The following is a 24,083-nucleotide window of genomic DNA, read 5'->3' as shown; positions in this document are numbered from 1 at the left end:
AATTTGTTACTATTAATACTGACGGTAATCCGAGAGCGGCGGTTTGTTACTATTAATACTGACAGTAATCCTGTAGTTATGGCCTGTTACTGTTAATACTGACGGTAATCCAGGAGCGGCAGTTTGTTACCATTACTATTGACGGTAATCCAGGAGCGGCGGTTTGTTACCATTAATACTGACGGTACTCACGGATAGGCGGTTTTTTACAGTTAATACGGACGGTTATCTTGGAGCGGTGTGTTGTTGCCATTAATAATGACGGTAATCTGAGAATGGCAATTTGTTACCATTAATACTGACGGTAATCTGGGAGGGGCAGTTTGTTACCCTAATACTGGAGCAGCGGATTGTAACCGTTAATACTGACGGTAATCCGTGACCGGCGGTTTGTTACCGTTAATACTGATGGTAATCCAGGAGTGGCGGTTTGTTACCATTAATACTGATGGTAATCCTGGAGCGGAGGTTCACTACTGTTAATACTGATGGTAATCCAGGAGCGGCGGTTTGTTACCATTAATACTGATGGTAACCCTAGAGTAGCATTGTTTTACCGTTAATACTGACGATAATCCTGGAGCGGTAATTTGTTACGGTTAATACTGACGGTAATCACGGGGAGGCGGTTTGTTACCATTAATACTGACGGTAATCACAGATAGGCGATTTGTTACCGTTAATACTGTAGGTAATCCGGGAGAGGCAATTTGTTACTCTTAATGCTGACGGTAATCCGAGGATGGCAGTTTGTTACTGTTAATACTGACGGTAAACCAGGAGAGACGGTTTATTACTCTTAATGCTGACGGTAATCCGAGGATGGTGGTTTGTTACTGTTAATAGCATTGTAATCAGAGAATGGTGCTTTGTTACTGTTAAAACTGATGGTAATCCGAGGGTGGCAATTTGTTACTGTTAATACTGACAGTAATCCGGGGACAAAAGTTTGTTCCTGTTAATACTGACGCTAACCAGGGAATGATGGTTTGTTACTGTTAATACTAATTGTAATCCAGCAGCCATGGTTTGTTACTGCTCTCGCAGAGGCAGTGGCAGTTGAAAATGTGGTCGACGTCCATACAGTCAGAAGTGACAGACAAAAGCAGCCACCCTGAATTACATTGTTTAACATTAGGGGTCAGGTATTTGATTTAAGAGTTAAGGTTAGGGATCTTTGTTAGGGTTCAAAATCTTTTAAAATTTATTTTTGACAATGTTTTTGTCACTGGGCATAAACAACCCTGGGATGTTTCTTTACCTCTACCAACTAATATATTTTCTGTCATGTTATTATAATAACACACATGTATTCTCCTCCTGATACTTACTAATATCTCAGGACCTCTTTGAAATGGCAGTCCAATTGCCATCAGTTAATGATGTTATGACCAGTCCCCGGGCATGGTCCCCCAGTTTGTTAGCTTCTCAAACGGGACCCCAATTTTGTTATGCTCCTGGGTGAGGAGGAATGAGCTGGCTCCCATGCTTTATTCACACACACACACACACACACACACACACCCCCCCCCCCACGCCAACAACGCTCTCTGTTGGTTGCTACAAGGCCCCGCCAACAATGCTCTCTGTTGGTTGCTACAAGGTTAATTTAAAAGAGATCCTTTCCCGGCCATGGATATCTTTTCCCAGTCCAGATGTAGTTATGCTTTAGAAGGAGCCAATTTAACCAGGCTTTCTTGAGTTGAAGAAATAATAAGTTTATTGGTTACTAAGAGCCTGAGAAACAATAATAAAAATGCAACACATACACACAGATCAAAAATGAGAAGTTGAGTCCAAATAAAAATTTAATAAGATATACAAATCAGTCTTTGGCTTGTGCATTAGATATAGATGGTGAAACGTTGCAGCTGTTAAGTTGAGTGATTCCAGTAGAGCTGACTTTGGCAATTTAGCAGTTGGTTTGGAGACATTTGGTTCTGCGGGTTGGCTGAAAAAGCTGTCCTGTTTCCTTTGTGATTGTGGCTTTGCTAACTTGCCTCCAGCAACAGAAAGAGAGAGGGACTTTGTCTGCAAGATGCAGGAGTGCCAGTTGTCACCTTCTGCTGTCACTCTCACAGCACACAAGCACACACAGATCAGATCTGCAGCTAACTTTTTAACCCATTTCCTTGTGTATTCCTGGAAGGGAAAAAACAAATATGCCTTTTGCCCAGAGTCCATTTTCTTTCAACTTAGACCATTTCCACATTCTGAGATATAACTCAACAGGAGATGGGTTTTGGATGTCTGCTGAGGTGTGGCAATCAGTCTCCATTGGCTCCGCAACCACAGGAGATAAAAGTCAGTCTTTGGCCTCTCATCTCTTCCTTTCAAGTGTCTCTGTCTGAAGTAGGCCTCGACATCTTTTTAGCTACGACATTCCATGTTCTCTCAGGACTAGCCGGTCAGGTATAATCCACATAGGAATTTTCCAGAAAGTGGTTACTTTACATTCTCAGTCATCTTTTGTTCAGTATCGTTGCTTGTATTTTTTTTTAAATCCACGTCTTCCTTAAAAAGTTCAATATGCCCGTAAGTAATTTGGGGCTGTAATCCACTGTTATGGCAATAATTGTATTATCTTTGTATGCATCTACCTAGAGCAAGCCCATGTCACTAAAGCAGTTGTTTGATTAGATAAGTATGTATATAGGTATTAACAAATTATGTTTCTTTTCTGTCTCTATTACTGAAATTTAACATTGAAAAATTGATCATGTTAGTTGCAATTATTCAAAAAACATACATGTTTTTCTTGAAAGAATAAATGGTAGTCAAATATACGAAGTAGTGTGTCTGCTTTGGAACATCAGGAAATTGCACCCAAAATGCATTTGAAATTGCACTGTTTGGGTTACAGATCAAGTATCCAATAAAAAATCATTTGCATAATCATAAACATAAAATCTTACAAGAACAGTTGCATTTCGGCAGCATAATGTAGCATAATTATTTTCTTTGTAGTAAAATGTATTCCTTGATGTTTTAAGAGTGATAACCTGGCCTTTTTATATTAACACAGCTAAAAATGGATATATCACAAAAAAAGGCCTTTTTAATCCTGCCTATGTGTAACCTGATTTAAAATCAGTGAAAATGACTTAAGAATCAATACCGAGTCAATCAATATTTCTTGTGATGTGCACCAGTAATTGCTTTGTAAATTAAATATATTTTGATGTAGAAAACTTTAAAAGCAAGTGACTGTGCTCAAAGAAAAAAAGCCATTTGAAGAACCTTCCCAAAGCAGCAAACAGAATCTCGACCTGGGTTGTGGCCTGTTTTATGCACAGTGCCTAATCAGGTAAACCAGCATAAAAGAGAGATGAACATAAGAAATTTTGGATATAACTTACATTTAAATTCCCCAATTCTTTGCTCTGGTTTGGCTGATTTTGCCCAAATTGTACTGATATTACTGGCACAAACAAGCAGAAATTCTGTTCCACTATTTCTAATCTTTTCCTCATGTTTGGTTTCTTGCATCTAAGATCTAAAGAGACATTGCTGCATATATAATTTTGCTAGTATCCATTCTTGCAGCTACTTTGTCTGCTCCCATAATCAAAAAGGCAATTGAAAAATGCCTCAAATGCACCAGAGTGTTTGTAGCCATAATAGATAAATTAATAGGATTGAAACTATACTAATCTTCAGGCTGGGAACCCAGCTTTTCATTTTCTTACGTTAGATGTTATAACATCTTGGTTTGGCATTTAAGAATAATTTGTCTTTGGAAATAGCGGAGTAGAATTTACAAGTTAGTAAGCACTCTTGCGGACGGATGTGGAAGTCAGAGCAGATGTAATTTTCCACCCAGCTGAACAGAATATTGTGCAGAGCATTTCTGTTGTACACATCCAAATTCTTGAGTTTTAGAAGTATGGTTACTCATTCCTCCAGAATCTAATTCATGTTGGAAGATTAAAAAAAATACTTATTCTGCCTGCCTCATTTATTTCTCTCTCTCTTAGCCCCATCTTTTATTTTCAATTTTTATTTCGCTTCATGGGCATGATAATTTATACTTCCTGCTTTAAACTGTGTGTGTCTCATGGGGATGGATTTTCCTAGATCTTGCAAGAAAAGGGGCTTGAAAGAAAGGTACTGCAATAATTGTAGGAGATTTTAATCTTCATGTAGATTGGACAAATCAAATTGCCAAAGGTAGCCTGGAGGATGAGTACATAGAGTGTATTCAGGACAGTTTCTTAGAACAATACATTCTGTAACAAACCAGGAAACAGCCTATTTTAGACCTGGTAATGTGTAATGAAACTGAATTTTTTAATTCATTCATGGGATGTGGGTGTTGCTGGCTAGGCTAGCATTTATTGCCCATCCCTAATTGCCCTTGAGAAGGTGGTGGTGAGCTGCCTTCTTGTACTGCTGCAGTCCATGTAGTGTAGGTACACCCACAGTACTGTTAGGGAGGGAGTTTCAGGATTTTGACCCAGTGACAATGAAGGAACAGTGATATATTTTCAAGTAAGTATGGTGAGTGGCTTGGAGAGGAACGTCCAGGTGGTGGTGTTCCCATGTGGCTTCTGCCCTTGTCCTGCTAGATGGTAGTAGTCATGGGTTTGGAAGATGCTCTATAAGGAGCTTTGGTGAGTTCCTACAGTGCATCTTGTAGATGGTGCACGCTGCTGCCATTGTGCATTGTTGGTGGAGGGAGCAAATATTAGTGGATGGGGGCCAATCAAGCGGGCTGCTTTGTCCTGGATGGTATCAAGCTTCTTGAGTGTTGTTGGAGCTGCATTCATCCAGGCAAGTGGAGAGTATTCCATCACACTCCTGCATTGTAGATTGTGGACAGGTTTTGGGGAGTCAGAAGGTGAGTTACTCACCGCTGGATTCCTAGTCTCTGACCCGCTCTTGTGGCGACAGTATATTGGCTAGTCCAGTTCAGTTTCTGGTCAATGGTAACGCCCAGCATGTTGATAGTGAGGGATTCAGTGATGCTGATGTCATGGAATGTCACGGCTGATGGTTAGATTCTCTGTTGTTGGAGATGGTCATTGCCTGGCACTCGTGTGATGCGAATGTTACTTGCCACTTGTTAGCTCAAGTCTGGATGTTGTCCAGGTCTTGCTGCATTTGGACATGGACTGCTTCAGTATCTGAGGAGTTGCGAATGGTGCCGAACATTGTGCAATTATCAGCGAACATCCCCACTTCTGACCTTATGATGGAAGTAATGTCATTGATGAAGCAGCTGATGATGTTTTGGCCTAGGACACTACCCTGAGGAACTCCTGCAGTGATGTCCTGGAAGTGAGATGATTGACTTCCAACAACCACAACCATCTTCCTTTGTGCAAGGTACGACTCCAACCAGTGGAGAGTTTTCCCCTTGATTCCCATTGACCCCAATTTTGCTAGGGCTCCTTGATGCTACACTCGGTCAAATGCTGCCTTGATGTCAAGGGCAGACAGCTACTCTCACCTCTGGAGCTCAGCTCTTTTGCCCATGTTTGAAGCAAGGCTGTAATGAGGTCAGGAGCTGAGTGACTCTGGAGGAACCCAAACTGGGCATTAGTGAGCAGTTTATTGCTAAGCAAGTGCTGCTTGATAGCACTGATGACCCCTTCCATCAATTTACTGTTGATGGAGAGTAGACTGATGGGACGGTAATTGGTCAAGTTGGATTCGTCCTGCTTTCTGTGCACAGGATATACCTGGGCAATTTTCCACAATGCCAGGTAGATGCGAGTGTTATAGCTGTACTGGAAGAGCTTGGCTAGAGGTGTGGCAAGTTCTGGAGCAGAAATCTTCAGTACTATTGCTGGAATATTGTCAGGGCCCAAAGTCTTTGCAGTATTCAGTGCCTTCAGCCATTTCTTGATATCACATGGAGTGAATCGAATTGGCTGAAGACTGGCGCTTGTGATGCTGGGGACCTTCGGAGGAGGCCAAGATGCATCATCCACTTGGCACTTTTGGCTGAAGATTGTTGCAAATGCTTCAGCCTTATCTGATGTGCTGGGCTCTCCCATCATTGAGGATGGGAATATTTGTGAAGCCTCCTCCTCCAGTGAGTTGTTTAATTGTCCACTGCCATTCATGACTGGATGTGGCAGGATTGCAGAGCTTAGACCTGATCCATTGGTTGTGGAATCGCTTAGCTCTGTCTATCGCTTGCTGCTTATGCTGTTTGGCACATAAGTCATCCTGTATTGTAGCAACAATTAATGAATGACCTCATAGTATACCATCCTCTAAACAAGATTGATCATAGCATGATAGAATTTCGCATGCAGTTTGAGGGTGAGAAATGTGGGTGGAGGTGTCTTAAACTTAAATAAACACAATTAAATAGGTATGAAGAAGGAGTTGGCTAAATTGGAATGGGAAAGCAGGTTAAAAGGTAAGACAGTAGAGAAGTAGTGGCAGACATTTAAGGAGATGTTTCATAATTCTCAATAAAGATATATTCCATTGAGAAAGAAAGACTTAGGAGAAGGATGCACCATCTGTGGCTAACTGATGAAGCTATGAATAGTATCAAATTGAAAGAAGAAGCACACAATGCTGCAAAAATTAGTGGTAAGCCAGAAGATTGGGAATTTTTTAGAAACCAGCAAAAGATGACTAAAAATAATAGAGGGAGAAATTTGAGTATGAGAGAAATAGCAAGAAATATAAAAACAAACAGTAAAAGCTTTTATAACTATATAGAAAGGAAAAGAATCGCTAAAGTAAGCATTGGTGCTATAGAGGATGAGACTGGGGAATTAATAATGGGAAACAAAGGAAAGGCAGAGATTTTGAGCAACTATTTTACATCTGTGTTCACAGTAGAAGACATATAAAGCATTCCCAAATCAAGAGGCAAAAGTGAGGGGAGAGTTTAAAACAATCATGATTACTAGAGAAAAAATACTAGGTCAACTAATGGGCCTAAAGGTAGTGCAGGTCACCTGATGCATTGGTTGTAATCTTCCAAATTTCCCTAGATTCTGGAAAGGTCCCAGGGAATTAGAAAACCGCAAATGTAACACCTCTATTCATGAAAGGAGGGAGACAGAAAGCAGGAAACTATAGGCCAGTTAGCCTATCATTGGGAAATGCGAGAATCCATTATTAAGGAAGTAGTAGCAGGACATTTAAAAATCATAATACAATCAGGCAAAGTCAACATCGTTTCGTGAAAGGCAAATCATTTTTGAAAAAATTATTATAGTTCTTTGAGAATGTAACAAGCAGGGTGGATAAAGGGGAAGCAGTAGATGTAGTGTATTTGAATTTCCAAAAGAAATGTTTATTCTTGCGTGTTGCATCTGCAACTATGTTTTCCTCTGGGTCTCAGTCCCTCTGCTCAGCCTTTTGCTGTGTGTTTGTATAATCCTATATCGCAGTGCCTCTACCCCTTTTTTCCTATAAGTAGGACTTCTAGGATTTTCTTCTTTATTTTACTATCATTTGATAAGGTGTCAAATAAAGCTTACTAAACAAGATAAGAGCTCATGGTGTTAGGAGTGATATATTAGTGTAGATAGAGGATTGGCTAACTAACAAGAAACAGAGAGTTGGGATAAACAGCTAATTTTCAACTTTGCAAGCTGTAACCAGTGAAGTGCCACAGGGATCATTGCAGGGTCTTCAACTATTTATGATCTATATTAAAGACGTGAACGAAGGGACTGATTATTATAGCCAAATTTAATGTCAATTCAAAAAAAGGGAGGAAACCAAGTTATGAGGAGTGTGATGAAACTAATATTTTTTTATTATATTGTTGCGGTTTATTGTAAAGTAGGTTTATGGATGTGAGGATAGATGGTTCTGTCTGTATGATATAATTGGATTAGAGTCAGATAGACTGCAAGTTTGAAATTACCAAAATAAATTAGGGGTAAAAGGCATTTGAAATGCTAATGAGTAAGCATGGATGAGGGCTTAGTATTAGGGTGTGAAGGAAATTTGCATTTTATATAAGTGAAGGGATTGTTTAGGTTTCAAAGTGATGATAGGATGTTTACAACTAACAAGATAAGCAAGGCCAAGCAGTGTGTTTATTTTTCGCAAAAGTACTGACCATATTGGCAACATGGAAGATGTTTATATTATGGGAAAAGTAAATTTCCAAAGACATATAGAACAATGGAATTTACAGATTAAAGAGAGAGAAACATATATAAAGAGCAACTCCCAAACCCGTGACCTTCACTACCTAGAAGAATAAGGACAGCAGACACATTAGAACATCACCAGCTGCAAGTTCCCTTCCAAGTCACACACCATCTTGACTTGGAACTATATTGCTATTCTTCACTGCCACTCAGTTAAAATCCTGGAACTCCCCCCCCTAATACCTTCTCAAGGGCAATTAGGGATAGGCAATAAATGCTGGCTTTGCTGGTGATGCCCACATCTTGTGAATAAATTTTTAAAAAGCCTTGAGTGTCTGCTGGCAAATCTGAAAAATAATATACCAGGGGCATTTATGTTGTTTAAAGCCAGAATACAATGCCGAAGTTACTATCATCAGTTTTCGATACTTCTGCATTTAATTTAAGACAATATATTAATTGGTTAAAAAAAAAGGAATAAACACTTCAGAGTAGTTGTTTGTAAGGCATATCAGACCTCAAAATTTTGGAAGATTTCTTCCTATCTTAGGCATAAAAGCCCAGGACTATCCATGAAACAGGAAAGATTCATGATGGTAACAGTATTATTTACCGTTCAGGTAATGTATCCCCCAAGTTGTTAGCTGCAAAGGATTTAAAAGAGGCTTATTTTCACATCTTTATTTGGGCATGTTATCACTGATGTCTAAGAGTCAATGGACATGGATGCAGCTACCATTGGAGAGTTTTCCTTTGGTACTTTCTCAACGCCACGATTTTTATGAAACATCTGTTAGTTGTGGCATTACACTGAAGATTGTAGTGCTAACACATCTATCTTTAGTTGAAAGAATAGTTGTTGAGATCTCCTTTTGGAGTGTCTCTTCTGATAGCAGCCAACCATATAGGAACATAGGAACAGGAGTAGGCTATTCAGCCCATTGAGCCTGCTCCACCATTCAATATGATCATGGCTGATCTTCCACTTCAATGCATTTTTCCCACACTATCCCCATATCCCTTTACATTGTTGGCATTTAGAAATCTGCCAATCTCTACTTTAAACACACTCAATGACTGAGCCTCCACAGCCCTCTGGGGTAGAGAATTCCAAAGATTCACAACCCTCTGAGTAAAAGGATTTCTCCTCATCTCAGTCCTAAGTGGCTTCCCCCTTATTTTGAAATTGTGTCCCCTGGTTCTAAACTCTCCAACCGGGGGAAACATCTTACCTGCATCTACCCTGTCTATCCCTTTACATATTTTGTAGATTTCAATGAGATCACCTCATTCTTTGAAACTCGATACATCAACATTTCAACAAATTTCATCATCAACTGCACTCAAGCCAAAATTTGTCTCCTCTGATGCCCGATATTAAGTACAACCGGGAAAGGTTTTCCTGTCCCTGAACCAATTACCAGTATTTGAATGATTGATAAGCCCTCTTTGGAAGCGATCAGAGATGTTCATGGGAGAATGAGGATACAGGATACTAAGTCTGCTAGCAGCATTAGCAGTAACAATCTTCATCTCCCGAACAACGAGTTTTGGAGGGCTCTCCAAAAAATGAAAACAAAAGACTTGCATTTATATAATGCCTTACACACCCAAAGCACTTTACAGCCAATGAAGTGCCTTTGAAGTGTATTCATTGTTGTAATGTAGGAAATACAGCATGCAACAAGCTATATAGAGCAATGTGATAATGACCAGATAATCTGTTTTTCTGATGTTGATTGAAAGATAAATATTGCCAGGACACCAGGGATAATTCACCTGCTCTTCTTCAAAATAGAACCATGGAATCTTTCACATTCGCCTGACAAGAGCTTCAGCACCTAATCTGAAAAGCAGCATTTCTAACACTGCAGCACTCTCTCAGTACTGTACTGGAGCATTAGCCAAAGTTTTTGTGCTGAAGTCCTGAAGTGGGACTTGCATTCACGACCATCCGACTCAGGTAAAAATTCTACCAAATGAGCCATGGCTGACATTTTCAGTTGAACCTGCTCTGTCATTGATTACCTCCATTAACAAAGTGAGTTCAGATCGATGAAGTCTTAGACAAGGGCTTCTGGTGGTTTCAAGAAGCCTTGTTCTTCAGAGGTTCCCCTGAATCACCACATCCTGATTGTTGTTACAGGTGCATTCTGTTGAGTTGGGCAGTATGATTTGTTGTACAGTATTCCAACACTTTGGTCCAGGGCAAGTTCAGTAAAGGAGGAAGATTGGAAAATGAAATAGTCAGAGTTGTGTATCTGCAATCGGAGACTCTTACAATCTTGTAAGTTTAATAGAAGACTTTCAGTTGTGGAGTAGATGCTGGAATACTCCTGCCTTTCTATCTTTCTTTTTCTTGGGAATAAATAAAGGATACAACTGACACAATGCTTTAATTGTGACATTTTATAGTATTTGTTTATAACCTTTTGATTTTTTTATGTTTCCTAACTTGGCTTTTTTACCTACTTCCATTATTTTTCTTTGGTTGCTCAATTTCCCAATTTTACGTCTGCCTCTTTCAGAAAAGCATATAGACAACTTGCTCCCAGACTTCTCCCAGTTCTGCTAGTAAGTCACACAATAGTTCAGAGGTTCTCAGTGTGATGCAAGTAAGCTTGGATGATATCAGGAGTCAGGACTCACAATTAACATGCACTGTAACCTTAAACATAAATTAATTTAGAACATTTTACAAATTATAAATTCTCACTCTAAAATACAATTGAGAAAATATGCACCAAGTAAGACTGATTTTTGACTACCTGTGTGTAGCTTTGTGCAATTTTAAAAGAATGTTTTGAGACCCAAAAATTTTCCCTCTGCAACCTACTTTGGCTCACGGTTTTTAGGAGCAGCTCAGGCTGAACTATCCTCTGATCTCATCCCACATCCCAACCCAACCTGTGGAGAAACACCCTGCATCTATTTCCTGTGGTATGTATTTGACTTTGTGAATTCATCTGCTCAAACTAACACAATTTTTTCACTCCTTGGCATTGTGAAATTAACCTTTTATATTTACACTCCAAAATTAGTTATTTATATAAGTAAAGAAATCAGTGTTTGCATTGACATTGCAAGTTTTTTGGTGCTTACGTATGATGCAGGTATTTTGCTCTAACATAGACACAATAATTAATAACATAATATATAAATATGAGGACAGCACAGTGGGACATCGTTACTTTGGTTTGGGCATCAGTACAGTATGCTATGGAAGTCCTGATCTCAGCCACATCATGGGGCTGGATTTTATGCTCCTCTGCTGGCGTATTTGAAGGTGGGGGCGGGTGCTCATAAAATGTAGTGCATGGCTTACCCATTGCCTTCCCCCCCCACCCCTGACCTGTCTGTCATTTTACTGGGAGTGTGGGCCATGGGGACATCAGGTGGCACACCCACCCTTGGACCTATTGAGGTCCTTAAGTGGCCAATTAACTTGTGTGTCATCCAGTCCCATCGCTGTTTTACCCATGGCAGGAGGAGACTGAAGCCAAGAGGCCCCAGAGGCTTTTACTGGCTGGGCTGGTGTCGGCAAGGGGGAAGGAGTGATCCTCCTTTGTGGGGGAGTCCACTGTGCCCATCAGAAGCACTCCCCACTAGGCCATAGGCTCCCTTTTAACCCTACCTCCATGGCCTCTGAAATCCCAGTCTCAACTTCAGTCTGGCCTCCATAACCTTCTCTTCTTTGGGGACTGCCTATAGTCCCAGCAATGGCCACCACTCGAATGTGGCGCTGCTAGGACTACAGAGCTGCTGGACAATTGGATTGACTGACAACCCTCTAAGGCACAACTGCCTCCTCAGATGGGCCTTGCCCTGAGCCAATTAACGCCCCACCAAGCGTAAAATGGCTGTGGGGTAGCCGGCTTCAACGTGGAGCTCCGGACCGGTGGTTTGGTTGGGGAGGGGAGTGTTGGGGAACACAGCCCCATAAAATACAGCCCATTATATAGATATGGCAAACACTGCATCCCCTCTTTTTAGGAAGGCCTGCGTAATAAGTAGCACTAAGACACTTAACAGGACCTCAAGGATCCTGGGGGGCGGAAGCTCACTTGCCAAGAGTTGCTGGCCAATTGAAGGCCAGCAGCTCTATTGAATGACAGCACCACCGGGGATGCAGTGGCTGCTGTTGGTAAAACACCCATCCAATATCCAGTATCCTCGCTGGACCCCAGGTAAATGATGGCTTAGTCCAGGGGTGGGAGTCACCGAGGAGGCAGGAGGAGTCGGGTTGGCAGCAAGGGTTGGGGGTGTGGGGTGGTGGGTGTGGTTCTCAGCAGGCACCCTAATTCCTGATACTGGGTCCATTGATCAGGCACTGAAAGCCTTTTCACGGTTTTTAGGAGCAGCTCAGGCTGAACTATCCTCTGATCTTATCCCACATCCCAACCCAACCTGTGGAGAAACACCCTGCATCTATTTCCTGTGGTATGTATTTGACTTTGTGAATTCATCTGCTTAAACTAACACAATTTTTTCACTTTTTGGCATTGTGAAATTAACCTTTTATATTTACACTTCAGAATTAGTTATTTATATAAGTAAAGAAATCAGTGTTTGCATTGACATTGCAAGTTTTGGTGCTTACGTATGATGCAGGTATTTTGCTCTAACATAGACACAATAATGCATCCCCCCCACCCCCACCCCGTGCCTGCAAGCAACCCCACACGGTTTTGCTTTTGTGCTTCCTACATAGCGTGCACCCCCCCACCCACCACTGGTTTAAAACCAAATTCGATGCTTTTTCCCCTCATATTTGTTTTTTCCTTCCTTCTAAACGAACTAACAATTTATGGGGGTATGTTTCCACATGCACCAGAAATAGAATAAAACTTTTTTTCCTCCTTGCAGCTTGTCTGTATGAATCAAAACAGTGTCAGTTAGCTATTTAATCATGGAGCAATGCAGCCAAACATGATGGGGCAGAATTTTCCCGTTGGCATGCAAGGGCAGGCCCTGCACACCAACGTGTAAAGTGACGCACGGTGACGTTGGGCGAGCATCATGGCACGCCATCGCGATATTTCGTTGGGCGGGCTCGCAATGATCTCTGATGTGCGCCCGCCATTAGTTAACGGGCCACTTAAGGCCCTTGAGGTGCCAATTGACGGTAATTTTTCAGGGCGCGTGAGATCTTCGGGTCGTCACACGGGTGCAACGGGCAGGCCGATAGGACACATTTGTATAACTCCCATCCACGGGTGGGATAAGAGGGGTCAGTGGGGTTGCAAATGTGCTCAGACTGATAGTTAATTTTGAAAGTTACTGATACTTGCCTGTGTGAGCAGAAATACTTCAAAACTCATACTAGCTGCTTGGACAGGACTCACAACCTTCAGGTCAGCACTCTGCAGTGAAGAATCATTTCTGGGCCTGCAGGTTTCAGGAAGCCTTCCCTTAGCCTGGGAATGGGAGTTGTGCTCTCCACTGGAGGCACCTCCTCTGAGGAGGAAGGGACAGAAGGGGGAGGAGGCCAGGAGTGCACATTCACCCTCCACGGGAGTCAACTTTGGGAGGAGAGGCACAGACACAAGGGGTGCAGGGCCAATAGGAAGTCCAAGGCGGAAGGGGCTGCAGAAGACGCCACTGTCCTGCTGTCAGGATATACAGGCGGTGAAGCAGCTACCTCAATATGTTTGAGGTGCAGTGCCAAAGGGGGCTTCATCTCTCAAGAGAGACAGTCAACTATATCTGTCAGATTATAGGCCCTGAGATCTCCGCTAACTGTGTGAGTGGACACCCCAGCCAGTGGCTCTAAAGGTCACAGCTGCCCCCAACTTCTATGCCTCTGGCTCTTTCCAGGGGTCAGTGGGTGATCTTTGCGGTGTCTCCCAATCAGCTGTCCACACTTGTGTCAAGCAGGTGACAGACTCTCTATTTAGGTGTGCATTGACCTTCATCCACTGCCGTTGGGACCAGGCCAGCCAGACAGAGCGAGCATGAGGCTTCGCTGCGATTGCTGGCTTCCCCCGCATCCAGCGTGCAATAGACTGTACACAGTGGTCATCAAGGCGCCAGCAGGTAAGCCCAGTACCTTCGTCAACAGGAAGAGCTTCCACTCCATGAACATGCAGATAGTCTGTGATCACAAACTGCAGATTCTGCAAGTCTGTGCAAGGTACCCAGGCTGCTCCGACAACGCCAATATCCTCAGACACTCCCAGGTGCCAGGGTTCTTCAGTGCTCCAGCCCGGCTTGATGGATGGCTGCTGGATGACAAGGGCTATCCCCTCAGAAGGTTGCTCATGATGCCTCTCCGCCATCCAAGAACAGAAGCTGAGCAGTGGTACAATAGGAGCCACGCCTCCACGAGGGCTGTGGTGGAGAGAACAATCGGCCTTCTCAAGATGCAGTTTCGATGTTTGGACCGTTCGGGGGCGCACTCCAGTACCCCCCAGATCGTGTGCCACTGATAATGGTTGCATGCTGCGCTCTTCACAATCTTGCGCTGGAAAGGGGTGATGCTGTGGATAAAGAAGATGTAGACGCACTTGCTGCGGCTGCGCATGATGAGTCCAGCAGTGAGTCCAAGGTTGAGCACGCACAGGGAAGTGCTGAGGGGGTAGACGCTGACATGGGCATTCTTCAGGGAGGCAGCAACACCCAGGAGGCTTTAATCCAACGAACCTTCAGCTAGAACACCACAGATGGACCTCCAACAAAAGCCTGTGCTGCAGGCCCAATACTTGATACCTGAGTGTTAAACCTGCCTGGTTAGGAACATTAACTAAGGGCCTTGTCAATAAAGCTCAATGTGACACGACTCACTCATAACATCATGGGTAACCATCCACCTGCAGAGGAAAAGATGCACCCTCAGCCATGGTCACATGGCTAAATTTAATGATATAACAAAATGAACTTAAGGAAACAAAATGACAAAGGTGTTAAACAGCATATCTACTAATCATGGCCTCATTGCGGGGCAACACAAAAGCACCAGTGAGAAACCCGTGGTATGCCTAAGGTGTCTTGAATTTACATTTTCGGGTGCTACGCCTAGGTGCTGTCCCCTCGCTGGCACTGCACCTGAGACAGCCTGCTCACTGTGCTGTCCTGTTGGCCTCGATGTCCTCTGGCCCGTGGAGCCTGTGCTGGCCCGTCTGGGAGGGAGCAGCCAGTTTCAAAGCTGGCATCTCCCCAGTCGTCCCAGCTTCTCCGGATGAAATGGTCACTAGCGGGGGGTTGGAGGAGCTGCTGCCCTCATCCGGAGCGCCCTGAGAGGAGCCTACAGAGATGACAGGCAGCTGCTGTGCCGACGTGAGGTCGCTTCGACCTCCCTGCTCATCATAGATGGATGGGCACCGAGCTTGGAAACTTGGTGCCCAGACCATCTCTCACACAGGCACAGACCAGCTGAGGTCAATGCTGCTGTGAGGGCTTGCTAGTCCAAGCGCATCCCCAGGAAGTCCTGATTAGTCTCCTGGAGGAGCGTCTCCATGAGAGTCGCCACTCCATGGAGGAAGCATGGCGCTCAGCCATGAGGCTCATTGCATCAGCGGTGGTCCATGTGGACTCCTCCACCACAGAGACCAAGCCAAGTATAGCCTCACGTATCTCTGCCAGATCCTCCCGCACGCCCTGTTGGACTTCCAGCGTTTGCTGCCTCATGGACGGTTCCAGAGGCACATCATCAGCCACCAACTGAGCATATGTCTGGTCTCCTGCAGTCCTCCGACTGCTGGCATCATGGGCACTCTCTGTCTCCTCTAGCGACTGTGAAATGCCCTCACCGCTGTGCCCCGAGACACTAGCCGATGATCTAATTCCCACCGACTTGCTAGCATCTGCGCTGGTGCCTGCATTTCCTGGCAGAGATGGTGTGACACTGGTGGGTCAGAGACTTCAATTGCCTCAGGTCTGAGAGGGGGCCCCTGTGCCTCCTCCTCCTGGCCCTGCTCCGCTGATGCTGAATGGAAGAACAAGGACATTTGATTAGTTAACATGGAGACAATGTCAATGCACATCCCTGTCCCCTGGATCATTATGTGCTCATCGTTCCATAAGCAATGGTCAAGCCATGTTGCAAACTTCAATCACTGATCATTCAGCACTGCCATGGCTGCTGGGACACTAATGGTGACCTCACTACTGCGGTAACGTACCTGCCTGTGGCACCTCAGCCTCATTGACACCGGTGGACCTGGGTACATGGCACCTCTCCAGATTGAGGGGCCCCCTACTCGAACCTGGTAATGATGGCCATCTGGGCTGGCCCTCCGTCAGCCCTCAACCGCTCAGCGGAATTATGGGCATTCTTCTCCTGAAAAGGAGGAGAGCATTGATTAGTGCAACTTGTACCTGGAATCTCTTCACTGCCGTCCCACCCCAACCAGAGTGGGACATTGCAGGGCTCCAGTGCCTCCTCACCCCGCAGCTGCCACACACTCACGCAAAGATGCCAGGCCTGTTCTGCCCTCCCTTAGCCAAATGCAGCCTACATCACATTTGGCACCACATGGCCTAACCTTGCAAAGCAAGGAGGCACAAGCATGTGGAATGCAAAGGGCAGCAGATGGATCAGTGCCCCGCCACCTGGAAACTCCCCTCCCAGCATGTCAGCACCCTGACTTTGACATGTTTTGCAGTTCCAGCACTGTGCCAAGGTGCAGATCCCCCAGGTTGCCCCCAGAACAGTAATGTGGGTGTCACTGTACCACATGCTGCAGGTGCAGAACCCATCTCATCACCACCCTCTCAGGGTGACCTCGGCATGGGCAATATATGCTGGCTCACCTAGTGAAGGAAACATGCTGTCAATGATTCAGTGCAGTAACTACACTCAGAGTTTGGGGGGGGGGGGGGGGGGAGCGCAGCCAGGGGGGAAAGCCTACCTGCTGGGTTAAGTGACCAATGCCAACATGGTACTCACCCTTCTAGAGTGCAAAAGGTCATTGAAACGTTTGCGGCACTGGATCCAGGTGCGTCGCACCATGTCGTGGGAGCTCACAATCTCTGCCACCTCCTACCAGGCATGTTTGGTCATGTGGGGAGGCCTCTTCCTCCCGTCCCTGGGAGCGAGGACCTCCTGCCATGCTACTGCCACCTCGAGGAGGGCAGCAAAGCAATCGTCTGAGAAACAAAGGGCACAGTGCCCACCTGCCCTACCCTCCTGCCTGGCCTGCTTACCAGCAGTGCTCTGGGGAGCCCTTCTGCTGGCCATGATTCACAGCCTTTGCAAGGCTGCAGGAGCTCTTTTAAACAGGCTGCCAGGTTGCTACTGGACCTGGCGGACATAGCAGCCCCGCTGCCGCCTGCCCACTCCCGCTGTCCTCGGGAGCCTGGTTTCATGCTGGGTGGGCCTTAATTGGCCAGCCCGCATAAAATGGCGGCGCGGACCCAATCGTGGGCAGCGATCGGGTGTGCGCCCACCAGTGCCCGCTCCTGCACAGCCTGCCCGACAGGCAGAAAATTCTGCCCATGGTGTCTCAATCCACCATCCATATGCACAATTACATTCTCCTGCAGTCCATGGACACCAAAACTGATTGTAGCACTGCTGAGACTATTTAACTCAGCAGATTCCCGTGAACTTTTAGTTTGTTTGAATCTCAATGGTTTTACTGACTGAGCCATACTTGGGGGTTTGGGAGGTGTGGGTGGGAGTGTGAGGGAAGATCACAGATGAATTGTGAGAGCTGTGTATTCTTTTCACACAGACACGGATAGAACTTTGAACAGAAGCTGCAGTACTAATCGTGTAGTTTCCTTTCTCTTTTAGCACATAATTACAGGAAGCATCCAATTGTAATCCTGATGATGTCTTCATTTTTTTAATCAATGTTCTATTTATGATTATACTGTTGCTCATTAATTTAGTTTTCTTAAAGAATAATATTTATTTTCAATAAATCTATCCATTATTTTAAATAGTGTGTCAGTGCTTCACATTGGAGTTCCAAAACCAATAAATGACATGTCTTTCCAACATCAGTTGAGCAGGTATCGGGGAGCACTGTGCATCTCATAGAGGATAAGAAAAATTACATTTCTACCAGGCTCTTCTCACACGATTCCTGGTAGCTGGCTAATATCAGTGTTAGATAGTGATCCAGATGAAGGTTTTAATAACGTGAATGGAATCTGTGTGACAATTCACAAAACGTTAGAGAAACCCATCAAACTTATTTTATAAGCTTTTTATAAATCTAAAACAATTAAAAAAAACACTATCTTAGTTTCAGAAAATGTTGTAAACACTCAGCTATCCACCGTATCATCTTGTTTGTATCTAATTATTAATGTTCCATGTTGAAATATTTTTAAACTCTTAATGACAATGGTTTTATTCAGAAGCCAATTGGATCCTCCCATTCTCCTAAACATCTTACTCATGCAATCACCACATAGAGAAAGGCATCATCTAAGTGAATTCCCAACACATTACCCACCATCCAGTTAAACAGTCATTTCGAGACTGCGTTTATTTTGATTATGTGGCTGGGGAAAATACCATTCAATCCAACGTGATTAAGGCTTTGTGGTTCTTATTTAAAGAAAATAATATAGGTTCTGTTTACTGTTACCAGAAAATTTGTAAATTAGACCTCTGATTGGTTGACAGTGGAGCAACGTAATGGGGGTAAGGTTGGGTGACTGACTAAACTGCTACACTTTCGTGTAAGATGTGCCGGTTTCAAATTTCACTGTAATTGCTTGTAACAGTTCTCAGTAAAGTGAGTTTGGATGGTTTCCCAGTTTCACTCAATGATAGTGTGAGCAATGGAAATGCACAAGAAACACTCTTGTGAGACTGGAATTGTATTTTGTTGGGACAATGAAGAGTTGCTTGCTGCTTGTTCTACACCTTACAGTGATCTCTGTTTACATTAGGTGCAAAAATGGGAAAATGTACAATTGCCTAGGAATTAAATTCCTTATTTGGAGTGCAACATAATACACACTATAGACATATAAATAGTGCAGTAACTAAGTATTGCTCAAAAGGAGACATGTCGAAGCTTTTCATCTTGCACTTATCAGGACATTTTGCAAGAATACCAATACAAGGGGAAAAACAACAATTTATACTGTATGTGAGGAGAATGCTGACTGGTTAGCAAGTGGACTCTGATTGGTAGAGGCGTTGCTATGGAGAATGCACCAGTGATGGTGACTGTGCAGTAATTCTTGAATGGGTGCGATTTAGAACGGGGACATGATTTTTGCTGACGGGCTTTCAACTGCATATCCAGTTTTGTCCATACATTGAAAAATCCTTTCTTGCCAATGGAAGGGCTGTGTGTTTAATAGATTTACACTGGTATACCCCTCGAGGAATTGCAGCAACATTTCAGCACCATATTCAAAATGTCGTAAGATTAGAATGTTACATTTTTCAACCCAGACAAAAGTTAGAATCAAATCTGGCTTATAAATTTGATATGGTTTATGAAACTATCTGGTTAAACAGAATTATTTTAATTTTTTTTATGTTTCAACAGTGCTACACCTATTGATGTCATTTATAAGTGAAAACCCGCCAATGATGATTGATGGACACAGTTGAGAACATTAACATCAATTGAAACAGTTAAATTGCCGAGCGAACACACTTTTTCCTCAGAAAGTACGCTTTCATAATTAGTGTGATATTTAGGTAGTCAAAGGCGATGCGTAGTATTTCAGACGGCTGTCAGTTTCAAATCTATGTAGAAAAAAAATCGATTTTGTAAATCAGATTTAAAGGTTTCCACGACATTATATGTTATGTATTTTGCGGTTGAATACATTTGTATACGAATTGACATTTTACATTTCTCAACAAAATATGCTATAGTCAAAAATAACATTCCGTTGAATCATAGGAGCATATTGTAAAGGATAATATATTAAAATTAGGAAGGGGTAGCGTCATTCGATATTAGTGCGATCATAGTATATTAGTCAATGTATTAATATGAATATATGCCTGGCTAAAATATTTGCTTGTTCGATATATTCATACTTCTTGCATGTGCATCAAGTTACAGATTTGTTTTCAGCCGACCACTTTGTATGCAGTTTAGTTCATCAAGAGTTCAAACTTCGAGTCTTTAAAACAGAGGTGTGCATGGATGTGCAAATGACGACATACGAACAGATTAAAATCCGCGCAGTTCGACATTGTAAAGTAAAATTTACTTTACTTTCTACCAAAACTCCCAAGTAAAGAACCAAATTAATCCTTGCTTTCATTCTCAACAATTGCTGAAAATATTGAAGCTTTCGACTAGGTATTATTGAAATGATGAACCAAACATATGAAACATACAGGCCGTTTTATTTACGGTCAGTACAGTTAAATACAAATGTAAATTATTCTTCCAATAATGTGTACATATTTCGTATATCTCTGTATCCATGATAAACCAAAAAAAGTTCAATGTAACACCAGTACACGCCTAACCTTTCAGGTCGATGACCTTTCGTCAGTTGAGCCTGAAACATTAACTCTCTTTCTCTCTCCACAAACGCTCCGTGACCCGCTGAGCATTTCCTGTAATTTCTGGGGTTTCTTTTCAGATTTCCAGCATCTGTTGCATTTTGCTTTTGTACCAATACACGCTCGTTCCCCTTGGCGTGAGAATAGTCAAAATTAAGTTTCATATTTCTAATAAATGTTAACATATTGGACACAATTTGATTAATTTCAATTGTGTAACGCTTCAGTATAAATCATTGTTAGTTGTGCACTGCTCAACTATCCACAGCTGTGAGAAGGTTTCAATAATATAGAAGGTGAATTAAAATGGAACACTTTTTTTAAAAACTTTAATGGTCAAAAAATATGCACATATCCACAGTTCCCGGCCGCGCACAACAATATTTTGCTGCTATTTGTTCGTTCTTGTATTTAGTGCAAACCTAGTGAAATTGAAAGTGCATAGCCGATCAGCCAAGCCGTGACTTCATTTATAGAAACCAACCCCCATCCTTTCAACACCATTAGGCAGAGAAGCACTTGAACTGAAAACATTAGCGTCAGTACTTTACAAATTTGCAAGCATCAGTACTCCTTAGACAACATTTCAGATTTCATTGACAAGAAATGGATGGGAGGATGGCTTTAGCACAGTCCATGTACACATCATCATCGATACTTACAAGCATATTTTAAAGTAACACTTAGTTCATAAATCGTGAAATATTCGGAGACTATACTTTGAATATACACATTAAACAACTTTGTAGATCAATTTCAAATACACCGCATTTATTTCAATAATTGCATTCAGCTATATATCGTGTTTACTAATTTCTTTGAGATAACTGTACCTTGAAAACGGATAGTTTGCTCTTTAAGGAATTCTATCAAAATAGCAGTGGTGGAGTTGGCAATAGTACTTGTTTCTAATAAGTATAAACACCATGCCATGAGTTCTGCGAAGTGTCCCAGCTTAGACAGGATCGGGGCTGGTCGTCTCTCCTTGAGTTTGATTCTCTGACTGACCCGAATTCAAAAATTGACCTGTTGCACCGACATACAACCGGGATCGCATCGGCCACTTCTGAAATTCAGGAACAAAAAATATATTTATTATTTGTTACTTTATGTCTGGGGGTGCTATAGATTTTAATAGACAGATAATGTGTCTTTGACAATCAATCCAAGTTGATTTTAACTGGATTTTGTCCATTCCAATTTGTTGCAGCGAAACGGATTTCTTTTGTTATAGAAGTTAAATAAAAATTCGGCGAATACAATTTTGAGCACTATTGAGTTAAGAAACGGGATTTAAAATTGTTGGGACAGTTTTCATATTAGCTTTAACTGATGTATGCCGATTTCCATCCAAATGTGAAACTGCACATGGCTCTACAAAGGAAATTTAAAAAGATCGGTAGAATCCACCCAGTTCCTCAATCCCGCCCACAACCCCACCTTTTCTGAACGCTTTCATTTGCTCTTGAGATTGTTGTTTTCAGTTCTCATGTAAATAATAAAATTACAAATCCTGTCTGCAATAAATACACAAAAATAAGCAACGGTATTGATGTCAATAAAAATATAACAGGCACCAAACGTTTAGGAAGTCGAGTTATAGCTAAAGGAGATGTATCATTTCCCGTCTTTTGATTCATATTTATGGTTTATCATTCTTGTCTCCCTTGACAGATATCTGTTGATACTTGAAAGTACTGAGCGACGAACCTTCATATTGACAACCTTTGTGTGTGATTTTCAGCTTTTTTTTTAAAAAAACGACTGTTTGAAAACATCATTTTGTGTAATGTGTAATGCAAATAATTTCCTCCTTGCAAATACTATGAAAGTTATATATTATGCAATCGAATGTTTCAGTTATACAGAGCTGAAAACATTAACATGGAAGAATTGGGGGGTGTTGGGGTGGGAGGAATCAACATCGATCGCTGAAGTTTATGTTTGCGACAAAATACTCCCCATTATATTGAAATTACTATCATTTTGGATGATTTCAGGCATCGTTCGTCTTCGTTAAGTTCACATTATTCTCTGTTTTTCATGTCTTGTCGATCATACGTTTAGTGTTCGGCACTTAACCTAATTCAAATTGTTAGTTGATAACAAATATAGTTAACCCTAAAATGTAGAAATATTTTAAACTTCCGTATCTGTGCTCTTCAAAATGATATATATGAAAAGAAAATTGTGTTTCACAAACGTTTACCCATCCGGGCTGAAGCTCTAAAGTACTTAATTTTTAGTTTTGATGTATATTAACAGCAAATCATGGATCTGTTACCAGCTTACAAAATAAAACATGTCAAATGTCCGAATATTCTATAACTCTAAAAAACACGGACACTTTTTAAATAGACAATTGCTACGTTCATTCCTCAATGACAAAAGTTTTGAGATTATAGTGCAAAAAGTCAAAGGTCTAAACTGAGAGCTTCAAATCGTTAAAAATGAAAACCTCACATTTTATGTAATTCATATGCTAACCAGCGACAGCACTCTGAAACACTGCCCTGAAAGTACTCAACATCTAGAATAATTGTAGATTATTAGCTTTATGATTTTGGAAACTCGAAAAGTGAAATGTGAATTTATTTTCAAAAATTATAGTTCATTAGCGTAAGGGAGTGTGAGGAATCCTTTTCTACATGTACATCAAATTAACACTGAAAGTTTCGTGCGCTGGATGGTGTCATGATGCATTCAGCATTCTTAAATTTGCCAGCAACTGCTTTAGCCAAAGCGGCCCGATGAATCCTTTACGTATTAATGTCCATTGTATGTTAGATTTATTTTGACAGAAATAGTTATGCAAGAAAATTATAGATCACATTTTCACTTATAACATTTATTTAAACTTCGGGTGATTATTGACAAAAGTCTGAATTTTGAAGGCTGGAAAGATCAGTGTTTAAAATAATTACCACGAAGACATTTCATGAACGTAAATGAGGAAAATAGTTCTTACTTTGACTGGGTGCAGATATCCGTCCACTCTGAGGGAGTGCATTAACTCAGCAGACCTTCGACCTTCTCCCTCCTCCAGACTTTCTTCTAGGGTACGGGTGAGATGTGCAATGTAGGTCGTTGCCAGGATTAGGACGTCCAGTTTGGACAGTTTGGTGTCCGGAGGAACTGAAGGTAGAGTTTTTTGTAGCTCTAAGAAGGCATGCCGCAGGGTCTGTACTCGGCTACGCTCCCGGGCTGCGTTTGCTGCCGCAGGCCTGCCCCTAGTACGCACCACCTTCGAGCGAGAAGCCAATTCCGAGTGCTTTCGAATGGGACAGATCAAAGAGTCAGGATCCGAGCTGGGGCTGGAACCAGGACTCTCTTCGATCATGGCCTTTGGAACAGCAGCGGAATCCATTAGACTTTTCTTAGGCTGAACCATTCCCCGGATCAAACGCAACAATCATGGGAAAGCGTCAACCTGAAAACAAACACAAACTTTAAAAATATGCGCGAACTGATTTAAATTTTCAAACTGCGACATGTTAAGAATGTTTTAAGACGCATAGATTTCTTTCTGATTCCCACTCTCGCCAGAAAAGTCAATTATCCTGGTA

The 24,083-nt window shown here is 42.3% G+C and overlaps 1 protein-coding gene and 2 long non-coding RNA genes across 3 annotated transcripts in view; 1 reads left to right on the top strand and 2 right to left on the bottom strand.

Moving 5' to 3' along the window:
- Positions 1-19,963, bottom strand: part of LOC144679710 (uncharacterized) — a 51,533-nt gene extending 31,570 nt beyond the window's left edge. Inside the window, exon 1 of the long non-coding RNA XR_013576405.1 lies at positions 19,544-19,963. This is a non-coding gene — a long non-coding RNA (uncharacterized LOC144679710). The remainder of the gene's footprint in view (positions 1-19,543) is intronic.
- Positions 43-22,554, top strand: LOC144679711 (uncharacterized). Its single transcript, XR_013576406.1, has 3 exons — positions 43-144; positions 19,538-19,662; positions 22,192-22,554. It is a non-coding gene; the product is annotated as an uncharacterized LOC144679711 (long non-coding RNA).
- tcf24 (transcription factor 24) lies at positions 20,857-24,083 on the bottom strand. The gene is made up of 2 exons (XM_078540389.1): positions 23,486-24,083; positions 20,857-21,583 (listed from the first exon to the last, which is right to left on the bottom strand). Exons 1-2 carry the CDS (start codon positions 23,906-23,908, stop codon positions 21,473-21,475), a joined length of 534 nt encoding a protein of 177 aa, XP_078396515.1. The 5' UTR covers positions 23,909-24,083; the 3' UTR covers positions 20,857-21,472.

This window comes from Cetorhinus maximus, chromosome 4 (assembly GCF_964194155.1).
Source record: "Cetorhinus maximus chromosome 4, sCetMax3.hap1.1, whole genome shotgun sequence".
Lineage (NCBI taxonomy): Eukaryota > Metazoa > Chordata > Chondrichthyes > Lamniformes > Cetorhinidae > Cetorhinus > Cetorhinus maximus.
The sequence above is the reverse complement of the archived record's forward strand: the minus strand, read 5'-3'. Positions and strand labels throughout refer to the sequence as shown.